At 40.9% G+C, this 26,015-nt stretch overlaps 1 protein-coding gene across 3 annotated transcripts in view; it reads left to right on the forward strand.

Annotated features, from left to right (window-relative positions):
* RAI14 (retinoic acid induced 14) overlaps window positions 1–26,015 on the forward strand; it is a 135,432-nt gene that overhangs the window by 57,545 nt on the left and 51,872 nt on the right. Inside the window, exon 1 of one of the 3 annotated variants that reach the window (XM_012758117.3) lies at window positions 24,113–25,877. The exons of the other annotated variants lie outside the window; for them this stretch is intronic. Within the exon in view, the coding sequence (XP_012613571.2) occupies window positions 25,824–25,877 (54 nt within the window). The 5' untranslated portion in view covers window positions 24,113–25,823. Of the gene's footprint in view, window positions 1–24,112; window positions 25,878–26,015 lie in introns of those variants that run through there. 3 annotated transcript variants of the gene reach the window in all.

Raw genomic sequence — 26,015 nt, forward strand, 5'->3', positions numbered from 1 at the left:
CTTGGTCTATGCTTTTTTTTTTTTTTTTTTTTTTTGCCTTGGTGTCCTAATCTGTAGCTTAGTTTTCCTTGGGACTTTGCATCACAATCCTCCTTTGCTACCGTGGGAATTCCTGCTTAAAAAGAAATCCAGGACTATAGTTGTGGTAATATTTGAGTTTTACTTTGCTTTTGTTGCTTCTACTGTCCATTTGATTGAGGCTGAGAAAACTGGCCATCTATTAAATTGAAGTTGCTTTTCTGAGGCAGGAGGCTCTGTGAGAATGTAGAGGCAGGGTCTCCTAGGTTACCAAGCTTGTGCTTCATAAATGTGCTTCTTTGAAAGAGCACAGGTCTATTTAAATGTGTTGTAACAGTTAAAGAAGAAGCCATTAAAAAAAAAAAGAGGACCAACTTCATTATGATTTAAATTAATCCCTTCTTTTCATTCTTGCATAGAAGTAATTAAAGTCCTAATTATTTAGAGTGCTTTAAAACTAGGTGATGGGGCTGCCCTTTCTCTGAAAAGGATTGGAATTTTTCTTTAGGAACAAATGGAAATGTATTTATGAGTAGTCTGCAAAAGAATTCAAGTTATTTAGAAATATACCACCATTATGAAACACTCTCTTTTCTGTTAGTGTCTGTGATTTAGGGGTCATGGAAATAAATTCTGGAGTTTACACAGCCCAAGTAGATTTTTAAGATTTTAAGACCTGAGTGTAACAATGTAGATTACTTAGAGAAACTAGAAAAAGTAGAATTGAATATTCATTGTATCTTTGAAGGAAGAAAGATATTCTGAGCTTAAGAGCAATAGAAGGAGGTATCAAGTGCATTCAAATTAGAAAGCTTAACTTTACTGAGTAATGGAGAGTCCTGCAGGGAGACTTCCCTGCCCTACCTCCTATTCATAGACAAATACCAGAGCAAGAAAATATTGGTAGCAAAAATGGCCACCAGCCTATATTGCTGCAAGCCCATCAAATCAAAAACAAAGTGGAAGACATCAGAAGAAAATTCACAAACACTAACTTAACATAGCAGAAAATTCTCACCAATAATCAAATGATGCAAGTTAAAATAGAATGTCACAAATATCTTAAAATATAATGTAAAAATGTAACTACTGTTCAGCTGTTTGTTGATATTAAGGAATTTTTAACATTAAGTGTTAAAATAGTAGTTTTTAAAAACCCTCTCTTTTAGAGATATACACTAATGAGGGATGAAATTATATGTCTGAGTTTTGCTTCAAGATAATCTAGGTTGTGGAGAGAGGGAACTAATGAGTGAGGCATTAATAAAGTAAAGGAAAGCGAAATCAGAGAGTTGCTCTTTGTTGAAGCTGGTGATGGATACGTGGAAATTCGTTATATTCTTTCCTTTTTATTTTTTGCTAATAAAATATTTGAAATTTTTTATAATAAAAGTTGAAAATACAAAAAAAACCCTCAAGGACTGTAATGATTTAAAAAAAGAGAGAGGCAGTCAGACCTTTGCGTTGTTGCGATAGAAGTACACAGTACTTCCATGAAGTATGTATTGTTGCCAAAAAATTGAATTCAAATCTGATCAGCCTGTAGATCCTACTACCAAATTGCAGGAAATACTAGAGATTGGAAGACATGTTACATGCTATTATGAGATAGGGTCAGTAAGAGTCAAGAGTGTGAGAAACTCTAGAACAATCAACCTCATTTCTTCAAGTAAATTAAAAGAGAAAGGGGAAGCAGGAAGAGGAAACCTACAAATTAAGAGACTGATGAGATGGAGCCACCGTTTACAATGTATGGATCGGATCCCATTTGTATCCTGATTCCATCAAACCAAGAAACATTCATAAGACAATTGGGAAAATTTGGATACTGACTAGGTATTTGGATATTTGATATATTAAGTATACTTTTTTGAGATGTGTTATTGTGCTTATGCTTTTCTTAAAAAGAATTCTTACTATGTAGAGACACATACTGAAGTATTTATTGACACTATGCTATGTGGTCCAGGATTTACTTTCCATCTTGTTGGCGAAAGTGTTTAACTTGGGAGTACAGCTGAAATAAGACTGGCATGAGTTGATTGTCATTGAAGTGGGGTGATAAAATTATTCTCTCTACTTTTGGACATGTTTAAATATTTTTATAATAAACACCAGTTTTTGCCCATTATTACCACATTAAACATTTTTTACAGTGCGATCATACTTTGCTGGTGTCCTTTATGGAAAGAAATTTTACCTAAGATATTTTTTAAAACTATATGTACAGATACAGTACTAGCCATGTTCTTTATATCACTTTCCTGAAAACAACCTATATGTTAAACAACAAAGGAATGTTAAGCACTTAAGTTTTTTTAAAAACTATGGAATTTTATGTATCTTATAAAATAGTAATTTATTGCCCCATAAGGGTGCTTTTACTATATTAGGGTAAAAGAAAGCTGAACAAAAATCAGTTATTCTAGAAAAGAGATACTTGGGGAAATTGACCTAAAGGAAACAAAACAAAATACTATCTTTGTTGTCAGTATAATAGAATATCAAATTATGGGTGTGGTTGTTCCTCTTGTCCTTCTTACAATTTTCTGTTGTGTGGTTATGTTTTGTTTCTAAAACACCCTAAGATAAAACGATAAAAGTGTATAATGTTGTGAATGGAGAAAATATACTCACATACATATATTTAAACTATGTTATTTATCTTCACTTAAAACAAGGATACTAAGAGCTACAAGTAGAACTACCATTTGATCCAGCAATCCCATTACTGGGCATCTACCCAAAGGAAAAAAAGACATTCTATAAAAAACACATCTGCATTCAAATGTTTATAGAAGCACAATTTACAATTGCAAAGATGTGGAAACAACCCAAGTGCCCATCAATACATGAGTGGATTAATAAAATGTGGTATATGTATACCATGGAGTCCTACTCAGCCACAAAAAACAGTGGTGATATAGCACCTCTTGTATTTTCCTGGATAGAGCTGGAGCCCATTCTACTAAGTGAAGTAACACAAGAATGGAGAAACAAGCACCACATGTACTCACCATCAAATTGATATTAACAGATCAGCACATACATGCACATATCGTAGTAACATTCATCCGGTGTTGGGCAGGTGGGAGGGGAGAGGTGGGGATGGGTATTTCACACCTAATGGGTATGGTGCACCATCTAGGGGCTGGACGTGCTTGAAGCTCTGACTCGGGTGGGGCAAGGGCAATATATGTAACCTAAACCTTTGTACCCCTGTAATATGCTGAAATTTAAAAAAAACAAAGATATTTACTTTATCTAACAAAGTAGTATCTTAGGTGTTTATTTTATATTTTAAGTGAATGGTAACTTATTTTGCAATTATATGCCTTAGATAAACTCTTTTATGAAACATTTATTTATTTGTATATTTACACATCTACTTATTTATTTTAGAATAAGCAAGGGAAAATGGTCTTGGTACTTTTGACCCGTGGAAGTTTTGCATTTTCCAACATAGATATGCAGAGGCAGTTGGCAAAGTTGTCTTTCTTACATATTGCTTTTCCATTTCCCAGTTTCTTGGTCCTCAGCTACTTAAGTGCTTTTCTTTTGCAGGACCAAAAGAATAAAAATTTAGAAAATAGCAAGCAGCATCTCAAGTTGTTTGGGAAAGAATAACTGAAGGAAATGATTAATTTGCCATTAATCTGACAAACTGTCTTTGTGTACATTGTTACTTCCACTCCAGTTTTGATAAAGGCCAGTTGAAAACAGTGCTTTCATACTACCTGGGTGAAGTTTACACTTATGCAAAGCAGGACAGTTGAGGATTAGCCCAAATGACAAATGTCCTGACCTTCTAGGGGTCCTAACGTGGCCAAGGTGGCATGTTGTACTAAGGGAGCCTTTGGAGTTGGAGAAGTTAGGAAAGCCACTGGCTCAGTTTCCCACTTTCTGTGTCAGTCTCCTAAAACCCTGGCAGGGAGACGATCGCAGGCCCCAGAAGTGGAAGTGACCCCTGGGGATGAGATGGTCAGAAAAAGCAGAGACAGAGGTCCGGCATGGGGTCAGTCAGCACTGGGCATGCTCAGGGACAGCCAGCCTTCTTGAGATTGCCCAAGAGGCCGGGGGCTGTCCTGATGCCAGTGAAGGCACGTTTGGGGCAAGCACTGGATTCTTTTTCTGTTTTGCCATGTGCTGAGCTACAGCCCAGGGACTGGTACCAGGAGGGGTTTTACACTCTGAGTAACCAGAAAAATATGACCCGTGGATTTGATAGAATATAGAGATATAGCAGAAATACTGGGTATGTTGAATTACCATTGCTAATTTTACCAAGATAGTTCTGAGTCTTTTTTGCCTTACAAAAGTACTAGCTCTTACTAGTAATTTTGCAAAATATTTACCCTGCTTGATATTTTAAAGTCATGTGTGTGTGTGTGTGTGTGTGTGTGTGTATACACACACACACATAAAGGCATATATGTGTGTGTATATATATGTATGTGTGTATATTTTTGGTACATAGCAGATTTTTTTTACCCCACTGTACATAGAGACGATAATAAGGATGTAACTGACACACAGGCAAGCTATTCCCAGCTCCCTCCCACAGCCACTAACCCTTCTGTGCTCTTGAGACCCTGGAGTAACTTGTGTGTGTTAAGAAGCCTCCATGGGACTTTTGCTTGCCTTTCTTAAAAACCAGGCTGTTCAGCTCAGTTTAGTTGTCTGAAGTGCACGTTGCCAGAGAGCAAGGCTTTGTTGTTCTTGTTCATAGCTCTGTCCAGTGCATAGAAGATGTGCAATAAATGTTGCTAAATGAGTGAATGAAGGAATAAGCCAAGCCAGGAGCCAAGCCCAGATCTAGGTTAGTAATAAATGTAATGCCCCTGTTAAACTTGTATGTTTAACTGTATTTGAGATGTAACTAGTTTATTGAACTGTTTGGGTCCATAAGGTGTAAATTAGAAGGGGTCTTTAATTCTGTCCAGTCGTTGCCTTCAGCCATCCAAGTTGAATCTCCCTTTCCTGTCCCTTCACAAGGTGCAGCTTCCATAAACTTTCAGAGGCAGTCCAGTTTAACAACTGATCTCAAACTTGATTCAAATCTTTTTCCCCCAATGCAGCTTGACCCTTCAGAAAACACCTGAAGTGAGAGAAGAGATCCGGGGCGTTCTTTTCTTCCGCTCCTTCTGCCCCTTCATCATTTGGGGTCACCCTCCCTGTCCCCACCCGAAGGTTGGAAATAGAAAGCACTGGGAGTGGCCACAGGGTAGGTGAGCATCTGTATCTTCAGCTGGGTGCAGATGCTGTCCTTATCTTGCAGGCCAAATGCTAGCTCAGAGAGTGTCCCATGCTTCCCTGACTTAGGCTCTGCCTTCAGTTGGACCTTTTCTAACCCCTCCTGCTACCCTCTTGCTGCAGGTGTCCTCTCACACAGGGCAGTCTTCTTGGTTAGGGTACCAGCAAGGTGGCTCAACTCCTAGGAAACTCATCCCTGTGTCCTCCCAACTGCCGGCATGTCAGCTGCTTTCCTGGGGCTAACTTCCCTCCATTCTCTCCAGTTCTTCTCTTCTCCCTGGCTCAGGACACAGGCCAACCCATGCCTAAGTAGATGGGCAACCAGTGAAAGCAATGTTGGCCTTTCCCTGTCCCCGCATGATTCTGTTGAAGCCCCTACCAATTAGTGGGGAAAAGGGAAGCCGGTGAGCTGGGGGCTGGGGTGCCTGGAAGAATGAGCACTGCTCTCCCCAGTGTTCTGATTTAGACTGGGAAGCTGGAATTAGCAGGACTACTAGCTCTGTCATGTTTTAGTAACTTCTGGAAGAGGTATATGACCCCAATTTTTTTCAAAGGTGGGTCACTTAGTGGTTCTCTATCTTCAGCAGTGTAGGCTTTTGTTTCTAATGCTGGTGTAGGAGGAGAAGTCACACCCAAGTTTTATCACAGCCATTTAGGTGCCAAAGGCATTTTAGTAGAAGGAAAAGCACTCATACTGAGTGACATCATTAGTGATCTGGAGGGTTAAAAAATTTGTAAACTTATAAATTGGGACATTAACTGGCCAGCTGGGAAGGTCCCAGAAACATTTGCATATTATCTCATTTATTCTTTATTCTGATTTAATAAAGTTTTATTTTTATTCTTTGATTTAATGAAGCTTTTATATTTAATAAAGTTTTATTTATTAATCTCATTTATTCTTGAAGTCACACTACACAGACGTGAATGATCAAAGATGTTCAAGACAGGGCTGTTTAAAGTGAGAACATGGTCAAAACCTAGGTGCTCATCTCCACTTAGCTGTGTAAACTTTTGATGTAGCTATTTAGTGATATGGAAAAAATTCAGCATAAGTTGCCTGGTGAAAAAAGCAGGCTATACAGCTAGATATTTGTTATATACACAGAAAAAAAATGGACTGATACCTAAGTTTGCAGGGTTGTTATTCTTGATTATAAGACTAAAAGTGATTCTATTAATTTTATTTCATAATTCTCTATTTTTAAACTCTTCTGTAATGAATTTTGTTTATATATGTAATAATGTCTTTAAAGAAACTATACTATTAAAATTAATGAAAAGCTAGAATATATACATGTATCAGCTCTTTAGTATTTTAGGTGTCTTATGTCCTTAATTAGCAAAGATTTTATTTTTTTTATACTTCTTGTAATCTCTGAGTGTTACCATCTCTGTACATAAAAGCTTTTACTCAGTTTTTTCTCTTGCTCGGCTTACTGGATATTACTTCATTCTACAAGCTGGCTTATATTTCAACAGCTGTATGTCCTAGATATTATTTGGCATTTATAAATGCATGTGGTAATTTGGAAAAATGCCTTTATTACAACATACATCTTCCAAGTAACTTTCAAAGTTATGTTGTAGCCGTCATTTTGAAAACTAGAAAATGTACTTGCAGAAATAGCCTCCAAATACTATTCATCTTATATCCTAGCCATTTGGTAATTTACTGGAATCATTGAAGTGTTTCAGGGAAATTAATTCTACAGGGTTTATTTAAGTGCCTAGAGCTTAATAAATCAGAGTGGAGTTTTAACATGTAGGGAAGTGGTGGCGTCATAGGTCTGCATCTTTTTGTTTGTTCTAGTCCAGTGTCAGCCTTTGAGCTCTATGGGTTAGGAGCCTGGCTGTGGGTCTGATTTCCTGCGGCACCCCTAGGTATAGCACAGTGCAAGGTACATGGTACAAGTAGTCATGATAAAACAGCAAATTTTACTTAGCACTTAATATGTTCAAGACATATTACTAAGTGTTTTTTATGCATCATCTTATTTAATTTTCATAGCCAGTCTCTGTGATTTATATTTTTGTCATTTTATAGCCATATTAGCAACTATTTTCATTTGCCATTCCATATTTATATCAATCAAAATGTCCAGATTCTTGATTCTTCCGTAGATTCACTTCTTGGCCAGTTAGGCCATGCCTTGAAAATTCATAGGGGAGCATTTATGTGTCTGAGAGTGTGTTTCTCTTTTTGTCACATCCCAAGGACTGTTTGTCAGGATCGAGTTGCTGGGTAGTTCTTGGTTCCTCTCAAAGCTCTGTCATCCCCTGTCTTCTGGTGTTTAGGTTTTTGGAGAAATCTGAGCCAGCCTGATTTGGGGAGCCTTTGAAAATAACCTGTTTTATACTCGTATACTTATAGAATTTTTTTTCTTTATTCTTCAAATTTAAAAAAAAAAAAGTTACCAAAATTTGTCTCAAAATACTGGTCTTTCTCTTCCTTCCCCCACCCTGAATTAATTCTAGCTACTATTTGAAGAGTCCTTTAATTTTATAGACAAGCTTTTTCTTTAGCTTAGGGTAGTTTTCTTTTACATTTTTTATTTTTTAATTTTGCTGAGATTCCTAAATCATATATTTCCTGTATCTTTCTTTTATATCTTTTTTCCCCTTCTCTTTTTTATCTTTTTTTTTCTTTTTCCTTTGAGCTAAACTTCTCTTTTACTTAAACTCCAAATTTTCTAGATTCTTCAATCTGCTCTCCACTGCTTCCAACACATTTTACATTTGGCATCTCCATGCACTTTTCTCTCATTCCAGATTGTTTTCTAGAGCGGTGCCATAGACATATTTTTCTCCTGAATCTAACTGAAAGCATACATTAGAAAAACTCCCTGGTTTCTTAAAAGAGTCATTCTGTCTTGCAGGAATAAATGTGCTGCAATTCCTCAAAGAACTTCCCTTCTCTTGGACTGCTGGAGCTTTTCTTAGGAAGTGTGCTGTATCTCTTGGTATCTGTATCTGTGCTGTATCTCCCTCATATTTATAGAGAGAGAGCTGTGCTTGAGGAGGGCTGAAATTGAGGAATGCGATGGGGTCTATCAGATATTATAAGATTGCTGTTCAAGTATTTTAGTCTAAAAAAAAAATGCAGAAGGAAAAAGCATAGTTCTGCACTTTGCCATTTCAGAAGTTCAGCTGCCTGAGGAATGTGTGGGTCAGAGGCAGTTGCAGCAGGACACTCTGGGCTGTTCCAGAGTTCAGTTGTAGGAGCAGCAGCCTGGACTTCCCCGGCAGTCAGTCTCCATTTCTTGCTGGGCGCAGTTACCTTCCTTAGATCCTGGCTGCACAAGCCTGTCCCCTGCTTGCTGCCTGTTTGGTGTGCTGTTGGCATGCGGTGCACTTCGTGGCGACACTGAGTGGGAGCCAGGTAGGCATGACCCACTCTCGCCATCACTTTTATCCCTCTGAATTAGGCACTGTGAATGGGATTTTGTTGGGATCTCTTCCAGGCACTTTCCTGGCAGGCAAGAAGGCAGCTTGTTGACGTCATTCGTCCAGTTGGCCTTTCTTCAAATTTGTCCCATCTGACCTAAAACTACAAAAAAAATCCTGAAACTTCTAGCTTGGAGATATCATCCTTCCATAGTTTTCTGTGCAGATACAAGTTTTCCTTTAAGTTTCTGCAGTTCATTTTAATAGGACAGTGATACATTGTTCAAGATACTGAATTTTCCCGAAGCTGAAACCTCTTTATGTAGCCTAGAAATCAGTTTTTCTCTGGGTAAGTTCAGTTGCAGCTGAAGCTTCTGGACTTGCCTGCACTCAGCAGTATATCTCATCGGTGCTTAGCCAGTCAGTAAATCCAGGTTTGGCCACGGGAGTATATTGTGAATGTGAACATCAGCTAATCCTAGAGAAAAAGAGCCACTGTTGAAAATAACAGAATATAATTTCCCTTGGGAGTGTGAATAATAACCATACAAGCTTAACACTTACTGAATGCTTACTGTGTGCCAGACATGGTTTTAACTGTTTTATAAATATTTGATTCATTTAAATCTCACAGCAACCCTATGATACAGGCTACTCTGATTATCTCTTATCTAACATTTGAGGCACATGGGAGTTAAGGATCTTATGCAGGGAGATAAGTAATGGAGCTAGGCTGTGCATCTAGTCAGTCTGGCTTCTTGGTCCATGCTTTTAAGCACTCTATTATACTGTGTTTCCAAAGGTGGGAATGAGATTGGAGATCTGTGGTCTTATAATGCTAGTGTGAAGAGTTTGGATTTGTTAGAATAGGCAAAAGGGAGCTAATCTATGCCCAGTAGCGGGGAGGTGTCAAGATGAAAATGTCAAGATAATAGCATTCAAATAGTTGCAGTGGCAAAGAGGAGAGAAGATCCCAGGGCAGTTATGAGGGCTGGCTACATCCTCAATATTTTCAGTAGCAACATTATCTTTAAAGCCCAGTGTTTGCTTTAGTCTTTTGCTCAGGCAAGCATTCATTCATTTGGTAAACATTTATTCATCACTGGCCATGTGTCAGCCCTTGTGCTAGGTGCCTGGGATACAGATATAAAAGGCACAATCCCTGTTCTTGAGCTCAAAGTCTATGGGACATAGAGGTATCCCATAGAGGTGCCCCACATAGAGGGACATAGAGGTGTCCCACAATATATGGGACAGCTCTAGGTGTACACCTAGTGACTTTCAGTAGAAATTGTCTCTAAAGGATAATAAATTGGGCCCGGCTTGGTGGCTCATGCCTGTAATCCTAGCACTCTAGGAAGCCGAGGCTGGTGGATTGCTCGAGGTCAGGAGTTCGAAACCAGCCTGAGCAAGAGCGAGACCTATCTCTACTATAAAATAGAAAGAAATTAATTGGCCAACTAATATATATATATATATATAGAAAAAATTAGCCGGGCATGGTGGCCCAGTAGTCCCAGCTACTCGGGAGGCTGAGGCAATAGGATTGCTTGAGCCCAGGAGTTTGAGGTTGCTGTGAGGTAGGCTGATGCCACGGTACTCACTCTAGCCTGGGCACTCTAGACTCTGTCTCAAAAAAAAAAAAAAAAAAGAAGAAGAAATTGTGCATAGCATGCCCTAGAAAATGGAGTTTCAGAATTTCAAAGCATCCATGTTTTTGTTATTATTGTTTTGTTTTAACAATAAATAGACTCATTCACTTTCAGTGTGTGGTCAAACTGCAATTTCCTGATGTCTGTATCAGATTACAGCCAGAATCCACAGCCCAAGAACACGTGGTAGAGTTCCAATATTGCTCGACTAGAATTTTCCTCCCTTTGGTGACTTTTGTGTGTGTTCACGCATCACTTGGTGTCTAGCTAAATCATAAAACTCTAAGGCAAGATATTTTTGGAGAATCCCTGTGGGCTCTAAAAAGATAGTGCATGAGGCTTTACATACGGGAACCTCGATAAGCTTTCCAAAGTTCTCCATATCTGCAGTGCCCTTGCTTTGGCTCCTCTGCTGCTCTTGTTAAGAGCTGTGCAGTTGCAGAGGTCAGCCTTGATGGACTTGCCTCAGAGGCCCATGTCTTCTGGGACTGCGGAGACCACAGTGCAGGAGTGCTGTCCGTGCATATGTTCATCCAAGGCCCCAGACAGATCAGACTGATAGTGAACGTCATGGCCCCTTGTCTTGTGCTCTTAAGAAATGCTGACCTCTGCCTTTAGATGTCAGGCAGAAATAATTTCTTGGAACTAGATTTTTTTCCCCCTGTGGGTGGATATTGGAGTTTATTTTGGCTTTGCTATTATTGGCATGTAGGAAGGCTATAACAAATATGCCCTTTCTTGAGAGCTATAAGAGTTCTGTTATAAATAAATCAGTGGTGTCTCTTGCCTCAAATACATTAAACTATCCAGACTACTTAAAATTAACCTCTGATAAGATTAGACAATGTGTGTGTGTATAGTATTTTGATTATTTAAGTCACTTTCCAGTGAGGCTTCCAAACCCAGTTGCAGCATTTATAGAAATTTGGAATGATAATGATGAATTTGGAGCCCTGTGGAATGTGCCCTCCAACCCACAGAGAGAACATTGTATTTTAATGGAGCAGCTCATTGAAAAATACCCAGATAGGTCTACAAGGATGGGACATGATGGAAGAATTTGAAAGTGTCTGCCATCAAATACAATTTGGGAAGTCAAACGTGTTAAAAATGTGCTGTTATCCTGTTTTACAGTTGAGGAAACCGAGATATGTGAGGTTAAATAACTTTGTCAGGGTCACACATCTAGTAAATGGTAGAGCCAGGATTTGAACTCAGAAACCCAGAATCCGTGCTCTTAGCCCTACACTATACCCCTCTCTGTAAGAAGGCATGGAATGGGAAAACCATCTACTTGGAATGCTAGTGTAAAGCTTTGTTAAAATGGATGGCAGCGAGCAACTTTATGCCTCCTTGACATAGAGATGGCAAGATAAAAAGTGAGAGAGGAAAAATGACGTGAGTGGTTGCAATGCAGACAGGAAAGAATGACAGGGCTTGGGAGCCAAGAGCATGGCGGAAGCAGAGCGTTTGCATGGGGATATGGCAAAACTCATAGGGAAGTCTGGGCATAATGGAATTTAAGGTTTGAAACTAGATTAAGAAAAGTCTTGAACGGGGGCAGGGAAGAGTGTGGGACCTCTTGCTGGCCATGGACAGCCATGATGGTTTTGTATAGCAAAGTAAGCCTGAGCAGTGGGCAAGAATATTTTACTGCCAGGGAAGTTGGCATGGGAAGAGGGAAGAGGGGAAGCAGAGCTGGAAAAACCAGCCAAAAGGCAATTAAAACGTCCTAAGATAAACAATGATCAGTGTCAGAACCTCTTCCGTGGTTCTATTACAAATCTATACATGTCATTGCGCCCCAGGAGCTTGGCAAAGAGGAAGGAAACGTCTACCATGATGCCTGGCAAAAGCAGGAACCCAGAGGTGTTTGTTGAACTGAATTGGATTGAATAAAGGAATTTCCATAGGAATGGATACCAGCTCAGTGCCAGGGAAACCAGAGAGGCAGCGTTGCCAGTCTTTGATGAGTAATTGGCTGGGGAGGTGGAGGGAGAGGAGAAGATGCCAGCTTCTCCTGCTTGAGTGACCTCGTCACTAACCATGGCAGGGGGATCTCAGCGAGGGGCCCCTCTGAAGGAGAGTACAGTGAGTTTGGTTCAGGCCTTTTTCTCCCCCTGGTGCGTCTTGCTTGCCTGCTGGCACGTGGTAAGCCTTGCATGTGCTGGAAGGCGTGAGTGCCGAGATCTACCCTCCCATCTAGTTCAGCACTTTAACAGATGAACTAGAAACCCAGATGTGGTTAACATCTGGCTAATTTGTCATCTTCATTGTTGTCAAGGGAAGAGTAATTTTGGCTGACAGTAGAATTACATGGAGAAATTTCTAAAGGCGTTCGTATTTTTTGAAGAGTCTTAACGTGATTCTAATGTGCAGCCTGTAGCCATTCTCTTTGAGAAACATTGGGTGAAACAGTCACTTTATTTTTTTTTTAATCATAATACAAATGTATGTTTCCTGTAGAAAATTTGAAAAACATAAAGAAGTAAAGTTTCAACAGTTTGAAATTCTCACCAGCCTTGAGGTAATTGCTCTACACAACCACTTTACTGTAGTTTGCTGTTTTAGTGACTGTCCCCACAGCACCGCCTGGAGATTGTGAACAAACAAGAAACAAATCAGGGTACTGTGTCGTCCCTGCAGAAGGTGGCTGTCCACCTGCTGTCAGGAGGGATGTAGTCCTCCGGGGACCATTCTGTGCTGGTTGAGCAACCCGTCTCCAGGTGGCCCTATATGAGTGTCCTAGGGCTGCCATGACAGTTTGCCACAAACTGGCTGGCTGACACAGCAGAGACTCTCTCTCTCACAGTTCAGAAGGCTGGAAGTCCAAAGTCACGGTTTCAGCGGGGCTGGCTCCTTCTGGAGGTTCTGAAGAAAAAACTGCCTCATGCCTCTCTCCTAGCTTCCGGTGGTTGCCAGCAACCCTTGGTGTTCCTCAGTTTTAGACACCTCACTCCAGTCTCTGCCTCCCTCTTTACATCACCTTCGTCCTCATGTCTCTGTGTCCTCTCCTCTTCTTAGAAGGACACCAGTTGTTGGATTAGGGCCTAGCCTAAAGCTAGAATAATTTAATCTCTAGATCCTTAAACTAGTTATGTCTGTAAAGACCATCTTTCCAATTAAAGTTGCATTCTGAGCTTCCAAGTAGACAGGAATGTTTGGGGGACACTATTAGACCCTATAGTCACTTATGTACTTGTGACTTACACATGCATAGAGTTAGGGGACACCAAATATGGAAGCTGCCTTGGCCTCATACCCTAACTTTGAGGTCCCCAATCTTTTTCTTAGTCTCCAAACAAGAAAATGAGCCATAGGCAATTGAGATACCCTGGGCCTGGGGTGGACACCAACCCCATTAAAGATTCCTTCTTTTACCTGTTGAGATTCAGTTTCAGAAGGTAGAGAGTGAGTGAGTGAGTGTGTGTGTGTGTTTTAGCTGGGGGGGGGGGGTAGGGGGAGCAGCAGAAAATACAGAGCAATTAGATTCCACGTAGAATTTGTAACTTCAAGGACTGTTTCCATGGCTTGTGAATTTCTTTAGCTATCATTTTGCCCTTTGTTAATCTTTTAACATCTGTAAAGGGCATGATGTCTGGACAAGTCAGGACAGGAGACCATTTTAGTCTTCTGCTCTGACCATTTAGGTGCTTAAAATGCACTTAAGCAGACTTTGCGGATGAAATCATTTTGTCTGGACACTTGCTGTGAAATCTATATTATGCCACTTGGGTGAAGAGCAAAGCTGCAGAATTACAGCTGCTTATTACACTCAGATACATACCAGGAATACTTTTGGTGTAAGCTTGGACGGTAGCCAGATGTGTCTCCAAGTGTCCTCTCTGTGTGCAAGGAAGCCTTACTCAGACTTTAAGATAGTCATTATTACACATGCATCTCCCTTTAAGCAATGAATGTCTAAGTAATTCGTGCATATGTATATATATATTTTTACAAGAGTTTGCTATTCCCAGAAGCCTTATAATGAACATGTTTGTAAAGCAAATAATCATGCTGTAATTGCTTTTGTATAACCACAAATTTCATATATAATACTGAGTTTGCTTTAGGCGTGATTCCTCTATTTAAAAGAGACCCAGCCCTTAGAGTGTCAGGACTTGATACCACCACCCTGAGGTCTCTCCCTCAGCCCCAGCAGGCCAGCAGGCTATGATCTGTATTCTCTTCCCTTTGGCTTGGTGTTTCGGAAGCCTTTCTCAGTGTGACGGGCATATTTTGGGGGGGCAGGAAGTGTAGTGGTAAGAACATCAGGGGTCTGGGGTTTGAATTCCAAGTTTTCTTCCCTTTGGCTTGGTGTTTCGGAAGCCTTTCTCAGTGTGACGGGCATATTTTGGGGGGGCAGGAAGTGTAGTGGTAAGAACATCAGGGGTCTGGGGTTTGAATTCCAAGTTTTCCATTCTCTGATTTTATAACTTTTGGCAAGATACTTATGTTTTCTGTGCCTCAGTTTCCTCATCAGTAGAATAAAGATAACAATACCTGCTTTATGGGGTGGTGTGTCAGTTTTCTAGGGCTACTGTAACAAGTGACCACAAACTGTGTGGCTTAAGACAACAGAAATGTATTCTTTCACAGATCTGGAGGGTAGAAGTTCAAAATTAAGCCATTGGCAAAGCCATGCTACCTTGAAAGGCTCCAGGGAAGAATCTTTCCTTGCCTCTTCTAGCTTCTGTTGTTTCCCAGCTATCCTTGGTGTTTCTTGGCTAATGGCAGCACAACTCCAATCTCTGCCTCTGTTTTCAATCACTGGGCCTTCTTCCTATGCCTCCTTCATGTCTTCACATCGTTCTCTCCTTATAAGGATGACAGTCCTTGGACTGAGGACCTAACCTGAACCAATAGGACCTCATTTTAACATGATGAGGTCTGCAAAGACCCTGTTTCCCAGTAAGGTCACAGGTGGTTATGGTGCTATAAGTGAAATAAATTATTTATAGCACCTGGAAGGGACTAGCGCATAATAGAAACTCAGCAGATAATAAGAAGCCACTTCTGCATAAGGCTTGAGTCACGTGCTCTGCAATCTCATCACTCCTTTCTCAGTGAACGTTTACTGCTCTTTGGTTATGCTGGGCCACCCTCACCTCATGTTGCTCACCATCTCTTGGGGATCTCTAGGTTGCTCCCTGATATTTCTCTAGAAGTTTTCCTTTCCGGCATCATCCTGGGAACCATAATGCTTATATAAATGACCCATCTTAACACTCGCCTCTGAGCTACAGGACCAGGCCGTGGACCTTGTCCTTACCTGTTCCTGATCCCACAGTCATTGTAGGTGCCCTCTCGCTGGCACTTCCCATCCTTGTCACCCTGGAGTCTTTAACACATTGGCTATCACACTAGAAAAAAAAAGTTTTTTTCTTGAAGCCACAGTATTTTATTATGAAAATACTTCAAAAACACAATCTAATTTAATGAAAAAAAATTACTATTTCATATTGTTTTCTGTGTTTTTCTTTCAATAAGAAAGTAATATAAAAACTTAAAATTTAGTAATGTAAAAAGTAGTGTGAAAACTTGAAAAACAGTTCATAAGGGTACCGTGTTTTTCTTGTCAGGCTTAAGTGTAATGTAAAGGTAAACATAAACAGAAAAATGAAATTTATTGACTTCATTTAATCCACATTTTTAGAATTAAATGGTCAATATTAATTGTAACAATAAGAAAGAACATCAACAAGTAAGATTTTCACGAACCAACTGCAGGGTTTTGCCCAGGTTTTGCTTCCCAAGGTCCTGGGCTCAAAACTATTCATGAGTTAAATACAACTCAGATGGCAGTTAACGTGTTAATCCCTGTCTTTCCAGTCTCTGCTTATGGATCAAGCCAGCCGCCCCTTATTTCCCTTCTGTCTGACGCTTTCAGTGAAAAATCACATGGCAGGCGCTACCAAATGGTTTCTTTATGGAGTTATAATTCCTGCTCTCAGCTGGACGGTCAGGGCTGCTCAAAATCCCCCTGTGTCATTTCACGTGGGTCCCTTCCCCCAGGAGTCCCCACTGACCCTGCTGACTCTGCCTCCTACCTCCCTAAGAAAACAGTGACTCTCTACCACCGGATCTCTGCTCATCCTCCTCTTACCCGTTCTGCCACTCCCAGCCCTTTGTCGGTTGTCCACACTCCCCTCTCCTTAGGCTTTTCATTCTCTCTCTCTCCACTGACTCCCTTGCTTGTCCCAGCCTATAAACACATTTGAATCTTCCTCATCCTAAAAGGCTCCTTCTTTTCCCCTTTTCCTTTCCATTGAACTGCTTTAGCTTTCTCCTCTGGAGAGAACCAACTCTACTGTAAATGGGGTGACTCTGCATAAGTTTCTTAGCCTCTCTATGGCTCAGTTTCCTCATCTATAAAATGGGCTAATTATAGTACCTACCTCATAAGGTTATTCTTAAGATTAAATTATAATATAGAATAGTTCCTAGCATTATACATTTTTAATTATTTTTAGTAGTAATACTATCCTCTCTGGGCTTTCCCAGGATTTAGTTCATAGTATGGCCTAGACCTGATGAACAATTATATTAAAATAAGTAGTCATTGGGTGTGTTTCTGTCCTCAGATGTCTGTGGGCTCCTTAAGGAGCAAGATTGTTTCCTATCAATCTTTTTATCCCTAGCACTTCACATAGTACCTAAGATTCATTCTATCTCTCTCTCTCTCTCAATAATGAATGTAAATATAAATGAGTGATTGAAACCAATTGAATTGGATAGAATAAATTTTCTCCCTGAAGGACAAAATTGGCTTAACCTATCCCAGGCTTATCCGTGCCTCATGTGACATAGTTACATAATGTTTAAAAGTTGGTCAGCGTAGTTAGAGGAAGGAATTTGGTGGGATTGTAGTGAATATGTTTGTAGACTGAGACAAAGGAGTCAGTGGGGAAGGGGTTAATTAATAGTGGCTCCCAAGCTAGGAGAAAGAAAAACAAAAGCTGTTCAATGAACAGCTCTGAACTGAGCCCCTACCATCTGGTGGACAGTGGGAGAGGAGCCTGGGGTTTTTTGGTGTTTTTTTTTTGTTTTTTTTATTTCGGCATATTATGGGGGTACAGATTTTAAGGTTTCAGTAAATGCCCATTTCCCCCCTTCCCCCCAAAAGTCTGAGTCTCCATCATGACCATCCCCTAGATGGTGCACATCTCACTCATTATGTATGTATATACCCGCCCCGCTCCCCCCTGAGCCTGGGGTTTAAACAAGACAGATGCTGGCATTGACCATGCCCTGGAACTCTAGTCCAGTGGGAGGTGGACAGATCATTACAGACACTTTAAAAATACCATTAATATTTAATTACAACTGTGCCAAGTGCTGTGGAAGAGAGGCATAGGAGAGCCCAACAAGGAGAACTAACTGATCCTGGTGGCCAGGAAGGGCTGGGGCTGGGGGAGTATTAATATTGAGTAGGAATAGCTTGCTGATGTGGGCAGGGCAGAGACCAGCCAGTTTCTGGACGGAGGTGTTTATAATTATGTATTATGTCTGTGACACAGCATTCAGTGTTTATGTGGAAAAGACCTCAGGAACCACTGACACAGTTCGTTAAAGGGAGGGTGATGGATTTCGAGTGAATAGCAGAGCCAGTGTAACTTGCAGATGTGAATACACTGAAATAAACATATAGGGAAAGGGAAAAAGCATTTTAGATGAACTTATCAGGTATTAGTTTGAGGTAACTAACATTATATGGAAAGCTCTTTAGGAAAGCACTAGGCTTGTTAAAACTAGGAGAATGCTGGGCGCGGTGGCTCACCCCTGTAATCCTAGCACTCTGGGAGGCCGAGGCGGGCGGATTGCTCGAGGTCAGGAGTTCAAAACCAGCCTGAGCAAGAGCGAGACCCCGTCTCTACTACAAATAGAAAGAAATTAATTGGCCAACTAACATATATAGAAAAAATGAGCTAGGCATGGTGGCGCATGCCTGCAGTCCCAGCTACTCGGGAGGCTGAGGCAGAAGATCACTTGAGCCCAGGAGTTTGAGGTTGCTGTGAGCTAGGCTGATGCCACGGCTCTCACTCTAGCCTGGGCAACAAAGTGAGACCCTGTCTCCAAAAAAAAAAAAAAAAAAAAAAACTAGGAGAATGGTCAAATATTTGTTTCGTGATGTATTGGTAATTTTCTGGGTTTCCATGAACACTAAAGAGAACAGTCTTATAGGGCTTCATCTGAATCAACTTGCTATTTACACTCTACTAGGTACATCTTGTATGCTTCGATCATTGTGTTTTCTCTTCTCTCCATTAATCTAAATGTTACTCATTGCAAGGTCTAGTTCATGATACAGTCAAGAAACTTCCTGTTCGCCAAGCTAAAAGTTGTCCCTTCCGCTGTGCCAATTCTCCATGTTACCTACTTTACCACCTCTAATATTCCATTTTGTATTTTTGGCGTATTTCTGGAATTACTGTATTTTATCTTTGCAACTATATAGAAATTTCGGTAAAGGCTGAGCTGCTCAGGTCTAAGCACGAAGTAAATACGTCTTGGCTGAATGAATGAATGGTAGAGATGAAGCCTCTCTTACCTGTGTAACATCTCTATAGATATCTTCTCTTACTTTGCATCTAATGGGTAGATATTTATCTCTAATAATTACTGGCTGGTATAGTCAATGGAAAAATATCCTATGGGGCTGAAGGGTGCCTATTTTTTGTCCTCTGTCTTAAAATGATGTGGTGTGTGTTATTTTTTTCTGGACACTATGAATCTGAAACCTTCCAGTGAAAACAGTTTACTTTGTCTTTCATCTTAGCCTTGCTGATTATATTGGCAAAATAGTCTGCTTGCTCTCCGTAAACTGGAGCAAGAAATGCAGCTTTTCCAAAGATAATCTCTCAAATAGACTCCTCCAGATGGCCGCTGGGCACATTCTAATGTGCGATGGCTGGGGTTTTAGCGTCTTTCCTCAAGAAAGTCAAAGAAACTCTTTCTCTTCCTGGCTTGTTTCTGCATTACTGGATTATTTTGCTTGGGTTGATATATTCGAAAACTCAAACCTCCCTACTAGCCAGATGTCTGTGACCACTGGGTTCCGCTGTTTTTTTAGGTCCCAGTGATTAAACCAAAATAAAGGAAGGTGATGCCATGTCTGGCCAAGGGCAGACACTGCCGGTTGCCAAAGCCCCAGCGTTCATCACCCAGTTGACGGGGTGTTTGCTACTCTAGATGGAGCCAGGCAAGGCTTTGAAAAGGCCAGCTTCAAGGGAAAACTCTTAAGCAAGTCAGTGTCATTTGGAAGTGATTTGATGAATAGCAAACCCACCGGCCAGCCATTGAAAATTTCATTTGTGATATATTAGCAGGAATGTTTGGAGCCCACATTGAGGGTGAGGGCTGCCTTTCCCACATGCTGCCCTTCATAGCTGACACATTACACATGTCTCCGGAGCATAACATATGGCTTCCTGAACTTGCAAATGTGGCCTAATGTGCTCTGTTGAAATAGCATCTGTTTAAACAGTCTCCTGGAAAAGTAAGCCATATTCAATAAAATGGTTAATTTCATGTCTGTAAATGTTTCTCTAGAGGCCTTGAAAATATGGTTTTTAAGGAGCCTACAAAATTTGCATTAAGGCATTATCTGTCTCTGAGAGGGTAATAGGCTATCAGTCCTAAGTTGTAAATATTATAATAAAAGATTCGTAGAGCATTAGGAAGGAACAGTGCAGATCATCTAAATTCAAGAAAAAGAATTGCCACTTTTGGGATGCCTAATATGTGCAGGGCAGTTTATATCCATTGCGTCTCATTCTTGGGATAATTTACATGTAGGTAGGATTTCCTCCATTTTATAGAGAAGGACATGGAAACTTAGGGACACTGAAGACCTGCTTGAGACCACATAGAGGGGAGGTGGTAGAGCTGGAATTTCAACTCAAAAACACTCTGAAGCCTGGCTCTTCTTCTTTTCTATACCAAGAATTTCTTTTTTGTTATTCTGAGACAGAGTCTCACTCTGTTGCCTAGGCTAGAGTGCAGTGGTGTTATCATAGCTTACCGCAACCTCCAACTCCTGAGCTCAAGCGATCCTCCCGCCTTAGCCTCCCAAAGTGCTAGGATTACAGGCATGAGTCACCATGCCCGGCCATACCAGGAATTCTTCATTTGGGTTTATGGATGGGGGTAGATATTGCAGCTGGAAAGCCCTCTGAAATTTTATGCAAGTTTTTGTGTGTATGTGGATTATTCTGAGGAAAGTTTGTAACTTTATCACATTCTCAAGGGGGTTTATGAAGCCTCCAAAAGATTAAGAGCCAGATTTTGGCACCATTCTGCCTTCATTTTAGAGATGAGGAAATAGCAAGTGAGAATGCAGGTCATCCAGAGGCATTCGAGCTGATGTTGACGTGAGCAGAAATTGAGCAAGATGTCATTCTAAACTCAGTGTTGGGGCATGAGGGGAGAGAAATAAAGGGAAATAAATCACATATAGAAAAACTACACAAAACAAAAATGTACAGTCTAACACGTAGTTATCAAGTCATTAAACAGAGTGGGTCCAGAAGGCTTCCAGGTGTCCCTTCCTGATCAAATGCCACACTTTCACCCCAACCACAACCCTGACTATTATGCTTTTATGGTGACCTTGTCCTTATTTTTCTTTATAATTTTACCACCTATGTATGTATCCCTAAACAATATGGTTCCATTTTTCCTGTTTCCATCTTTATGGGCATGCTGAAATACCGTGTGTGTGTGTGTGTGTGTGTGTGTGTGTGTGTGTGTGTGTGTGTGTGTGTGTCTGTGTGTTTCTTCTTTCACCAGTATTGTTTTCAATATCCATTCATGTTGTTGCATGTAGTTGTAGCTTGTTCATTTTCATTGCTGTGTGATATTCCATTGCTGTTATGGAAATGTGGGTTATTAGTAATTATTGCCTATTATGAGTATTGCTTTTGTTAACATTCTTATACATGTCTTATATATAAGTTGCATATGCAACTGGTAGGGAAAGCCTAATGTTTACTAAGTTTTTGTGGAAGACAAAATACCTCGTCTGAAAAGGAAAAAGTGAAGAATTCTTCTCTTCCCCCAACCCTTCCTTAATGCCACTTAATACCTTAATGCCGCTTAATGCCTTAATGCCTTGTGGAGGAAGAAAATCCTTTCATATAAATTCTCTGCTTAGCCTTAGCGTAGCTCCAGTTGTCCCCAAAGTGGCGATAAGATTCAAGAGAGCACTTTTGAACCTAAGTGATTCCAGGGCCCCACCCTAGATCACCCAGGTTAGAATCTGCGAGATGGGGCCTGGAGTCTGCAGATTTAACACGCACTAGGTGATTCTTGTGACTGAAAGACAGTGGCTTCACCCTGAGTGAGTTTATAAAGCTTGGCTCCTTAGTTGTGAAGAGATTTGCAGAACGTGTTCACATGATTCAAATCTTGGAATACTGGCTTTTAGGAGAAAAGGGAGTTGATTTATTTGGCCTGTAAAATTAAAAAAATGTGAAACCTGATTTAATAATTGCTTGCAAAAGAATGAAAATTTTATAAGTGAAAAAACAAATATTTTCTAAGTCAATAGACATTTTTAAGTTAATCAAGAGGAAGGACCTTCTGCTAAAATCAGCAGCAAATACTGAGCATTTTAGTAGGCATCCTGGGAGTAAGAAATGAAGGCTGATGGCAGTGCCTTCAGGGAGATGAAGACAGAAAGCAAAATGTGATCTTTCGCACAAAAGCCGGGATGTGATATTTCAAGTCTAGACTGTGGGCTTCAGTGGCAATGAGTAGGCGGGCTCTCTAGGGTGCTCGGGATTAGAGAAACAGAGAGGTCACCAGGACAGGCTTGAGAGAGCCTGCGAGGCTTGAGGCTTTGGAAGGTAGCTTTTGCGTAGGTGGATGGGATGACAGAGCATTTCAAAGTAGTGGTTCCAATTTTTTTTATAGTGATTCTCTAGTAAGAAATATATTTTATATCACCACCCAGTATACACATACATACAATAAATAAAAGCTTCATCAAACATTTAACCTTATTAAATGTGATACACTTGATGTTTTCTCTTTTTCCCCCCTATTTCATTTTTTAATATGTTAGAATAACCCATTAATAGGTTGAAAACTGTAAGGGGACCAAGAGCCCAGTGTGGAAGCAGAGCTAAGCCTGTCCCAGGAAGGGCATGCTAATTAGAGGGGGAGATTTTCATGGGAAGGGGTAAGAGATGATATTGTGAACGTGGTGGTGGTCTCCAGAAGCCTTCCTTGATTCTGGAGCATGAAGGGATTACTTCGGGATGTTATGACAAAATTTCAGACTTCTCCTATCTATCTGACCAACCCTACCTTTGGAGAGTAAATTGAGCAAGATGAGATTTCTTTCTATGCTTGATTTCAATTTAGTACCCATCAGCAGGGGGATACATGAAGGTGGGGCCGGAGGCATTTGCTTCTGAATTTCCAAGAGCAATGACATTGAAAATGTTTATTAAACATTAATTTTGTCTCATGTTGTGATTGGCCATGCGATTTTTATTACAGAATATAGCATTGGATAGAATTTTTATATAGGAGAGGATGTAGTGAATATCTCCATGGGCAACTTTAGGAGAAGAGAGTGATGGCACTGTGAATGCTGGGCTTCTGGAAGGAGCATGGTATGACCAGTTGTGCGTATCGGAGCTAATTGCAAGTATAACCAGGATTAGAGAACTCTGCTTCTGATCAGAATCCGGATTCCTGGGTCAGAGGTCTAATTGGGATCCTTCTTAGCCTCTGCTTTTAGCATACTTGTGAGAATTTTAAGAGTAAAACTCTTGTCTTCTCTCCTTTTTTCCCAACCTATGTATGGTCTTTTACATTTACCTGTTCCACCCCCCGGCCCCCCATTCATTTCCTCTTCAGGTTGGCCTCTTACCAAACATTTATTAAATATTTACTCTGGGTTGCCATGCTCTTTTTGCTTCATTTACTCCAGAAGAAAAGTAAATTCTGGCCTGCACTGAGGAGGGACTCTAGACAAAGGAGAAGCATTTCAGACCTCAAGGAATGTGCCACTGACCTTGTCCTCCAAAGAGTGGGGGAGGGGAAATCTTTCCAATTGAACTCCCCGAAGATTCACGTGGAACTAATTTTAGGGAGCCCATGCAATCAGATTTTTCTCTACTGAAGAGTGGAGAGCCTTAGCAACGCTGCAAAGGAAAATCCTTTCATGTGGCCTTTCCTTTGCTTAAGTACTTTCAGTCCTGTCCTCTGATATTTAGTGTCCTTTTGATCTTCTCGGTCCGGTTTTAATTTGGTCAATTCAGGGTAGGGAAGGATTTTGAAAGACAATACTTTTCTCTTTTAAGATAATGTAGATAGGATCATTGGTCCTAGATGATCTTCAATAACCTCTTTTTTTTTTGCTTGTAAAATGTATTCTGGGAGAAATAAGCTGCAGTCTGTTTCTTGGTGTTTGCTACAATTGTTTGTATGGTTGTTGTTAAGGTTTCCTATCCATTAAATGCTTGTACCAGGGACAATATATTTCTTTTGTTGCCCATCAGTAGGAAGCCTGATTTGTAACTAAAGATAATACCTTATGTCATCTTTGTGAGCAGATGGATTGTTGTAGTAGGTGTGTAGATGATAGTGGCCCCGACACATTCTTACTTTATTAAAAACATGAAGAGAGTCGTCATGTAGAGCTGCACTGTTCTGCATGGCAGTCACTACCTACCAGTACCTGAAGTCTCAAAGTCAAAAATTCACTTCGTCAGTTGCACTAGCCACATTTCCAGTGCTCAGTGGCCACAGGAGGCTAAATGCAGCATTGACATTTGGGGTCTAGTTCTTCAGGGGGAGGGGCTATCCTGTGCATTGTAGGATGTTTAGCAGCTCCTCCACCTACTAGATGCCAGTAGCACTCTATAGTCTTGATGATCAAAAATGTCTCCAGAGATTTCCAAATGTCCCCTCAGACACAAAATCACCCCTGGTTGAGATCCACTGGCCTTGTGGCTGTCGTATTGGACGGCGTGGATGTAGAATATTTCCATTGTCTCAGACAGTACTGTTCTAGTATAATATCTAGCAAAGTTTGGTTTGGGGAATTTTATAGAGTAAGGATTTTGAGCTTTAGAGGAATCACAGTGGACATCCAGTCCAAAGTCTTGGGAAACTGAGGCACAGAGGGGTTATAGATGACTTAAAGCCACATCACTGACATAAGTGTCACTCTAGAGTTCTGGGCTTCAAGTTCATGCAGCCTAGAGGACGAACTGCTGGTTCTCAGTCTTCCTGTGTTCATTCACTCTGGATGGCCATGGGGAGGAGGAGTTCTGAGAACCGGGAGTGGCCTAGACCTGAGACACTCAGCGGTGCAAATTATGGGCTAGCATTCTGGACTAAATTGTGAGGGAGACTGGGTATTTCGTGGACCCATCCCTGCTCTATGAGAGGGTAGAATCCTGTTGGGTTTTCTCATTACATCGGTACAGAGATTGGGAACACACTCCTGGGGCCATGGAAGGCTGTAATCATGTAAAATTCCCTTTTTTTAGTTTGTAAATCTTTAACATCCCATTTGCCTGCTTCCTTTTAAAGTCTTCTATATGAAATACCTCCTGGGGGTTCTTATCTTCAGAGGTCACAAGGAAGCAGAGAGTCTGTAGAAAGCTTTGGGAAGGGACGAGGAGCGACCCCATAGTGGTAGTGTCACACTGAAGGGTTGGGAAAGTAGGCAGAGCTCAGGGCCTGCTGCAGTGGGGAGACTGGAAGCAGCCTGGGCCCGAACAGTGCTGCTTGGTTTTGGGACACCCAGCATCTTTTCTCCCTCCCTTTTCCTCCATTAATCCTATGTGGATCATGTACCTCCCAGTGACTTCCTCAACCACTGGTTTTATTGTCCTCAACCACTGGTTCGATTGTTCTCTCATTCCTCTGCTCCAAAACCTTCAATGGCTCACTGTTGCCTTTTCACATCTGCATCTTCTCAGTCTAGTACTTAATTGCCATCTGCTCTTACATAGAGATCATCTCTTTCCCTCCAAGAGTAGAAATGAGTTTTATACACATGAAAACTTTACTGTTACTGTCGTTTGCAGAATTATTCATTTGGGGTTTGGGGTTGACCGTGGTTGAGGCTTTGCCCAAAGCTGTTGGATGTTTACTAGCTTGCTCGGGAAGCAGTTTTGTTTCTGGTGATACTTTGTTGAGTCGGTAGCCTGGACAACTACTTAAAATCAGTATCCAGCTCAAAAATAGGCCCAGTGAAAAGGTCAGGAAGAATGGCAATAAAAGCAGATGAAAAATCGTGTGTATATAAACCCTCGGGTAACCTTGAGCTGTTGGCCAATTTGGTTCTGTAACACAGTGGACCGAGTGAGCTGTGGCCTAAGTCAAAGGCCAACGCCTGACAAGCCAGCTGTTCAGTTAGCTAGAAATTAGCTAATGTGTAAACTGGCCTCGAGGTCTTTTTAAGTTACTTCATCTTCCCAACATTAGTTAAAAGAAGTAACTTTATCTCAGAGTTTGGTGACTGGCCGTGATTTCACTGAATTGTGGATGTTTTCTTTGGGGAAAACAGCCTTCTTGGGTGTCTCCACGGTGAAGGGGAAGGTATTTTTAAAGTTGCCATTTGGGGCCAGGTTTTTTGGAGCCACAGGAGGGCAGGGAGTTGGGAGGACGAAGGTCCTGCGGGTCTCATGGCTGTGGCCAATGTCATTCACTGTCTCTGTTTCTTCCCTTTGCTCTGCA

This window comes from Microcebus murinus, chromosome 11 (genome assembly GCF_040939455.1).
Source record: "Microcebus murinus isolate Inina chromosome 11, M.murinus_Inina_mat1.0, whole genome shotgun sequence".
Classification (NCBI taxonomy): Eukaryota; Metazoa; Chordata; class Mammalia; order Primates; family Cheirogaleidae; genus Microcebus; species Microcebus murinus.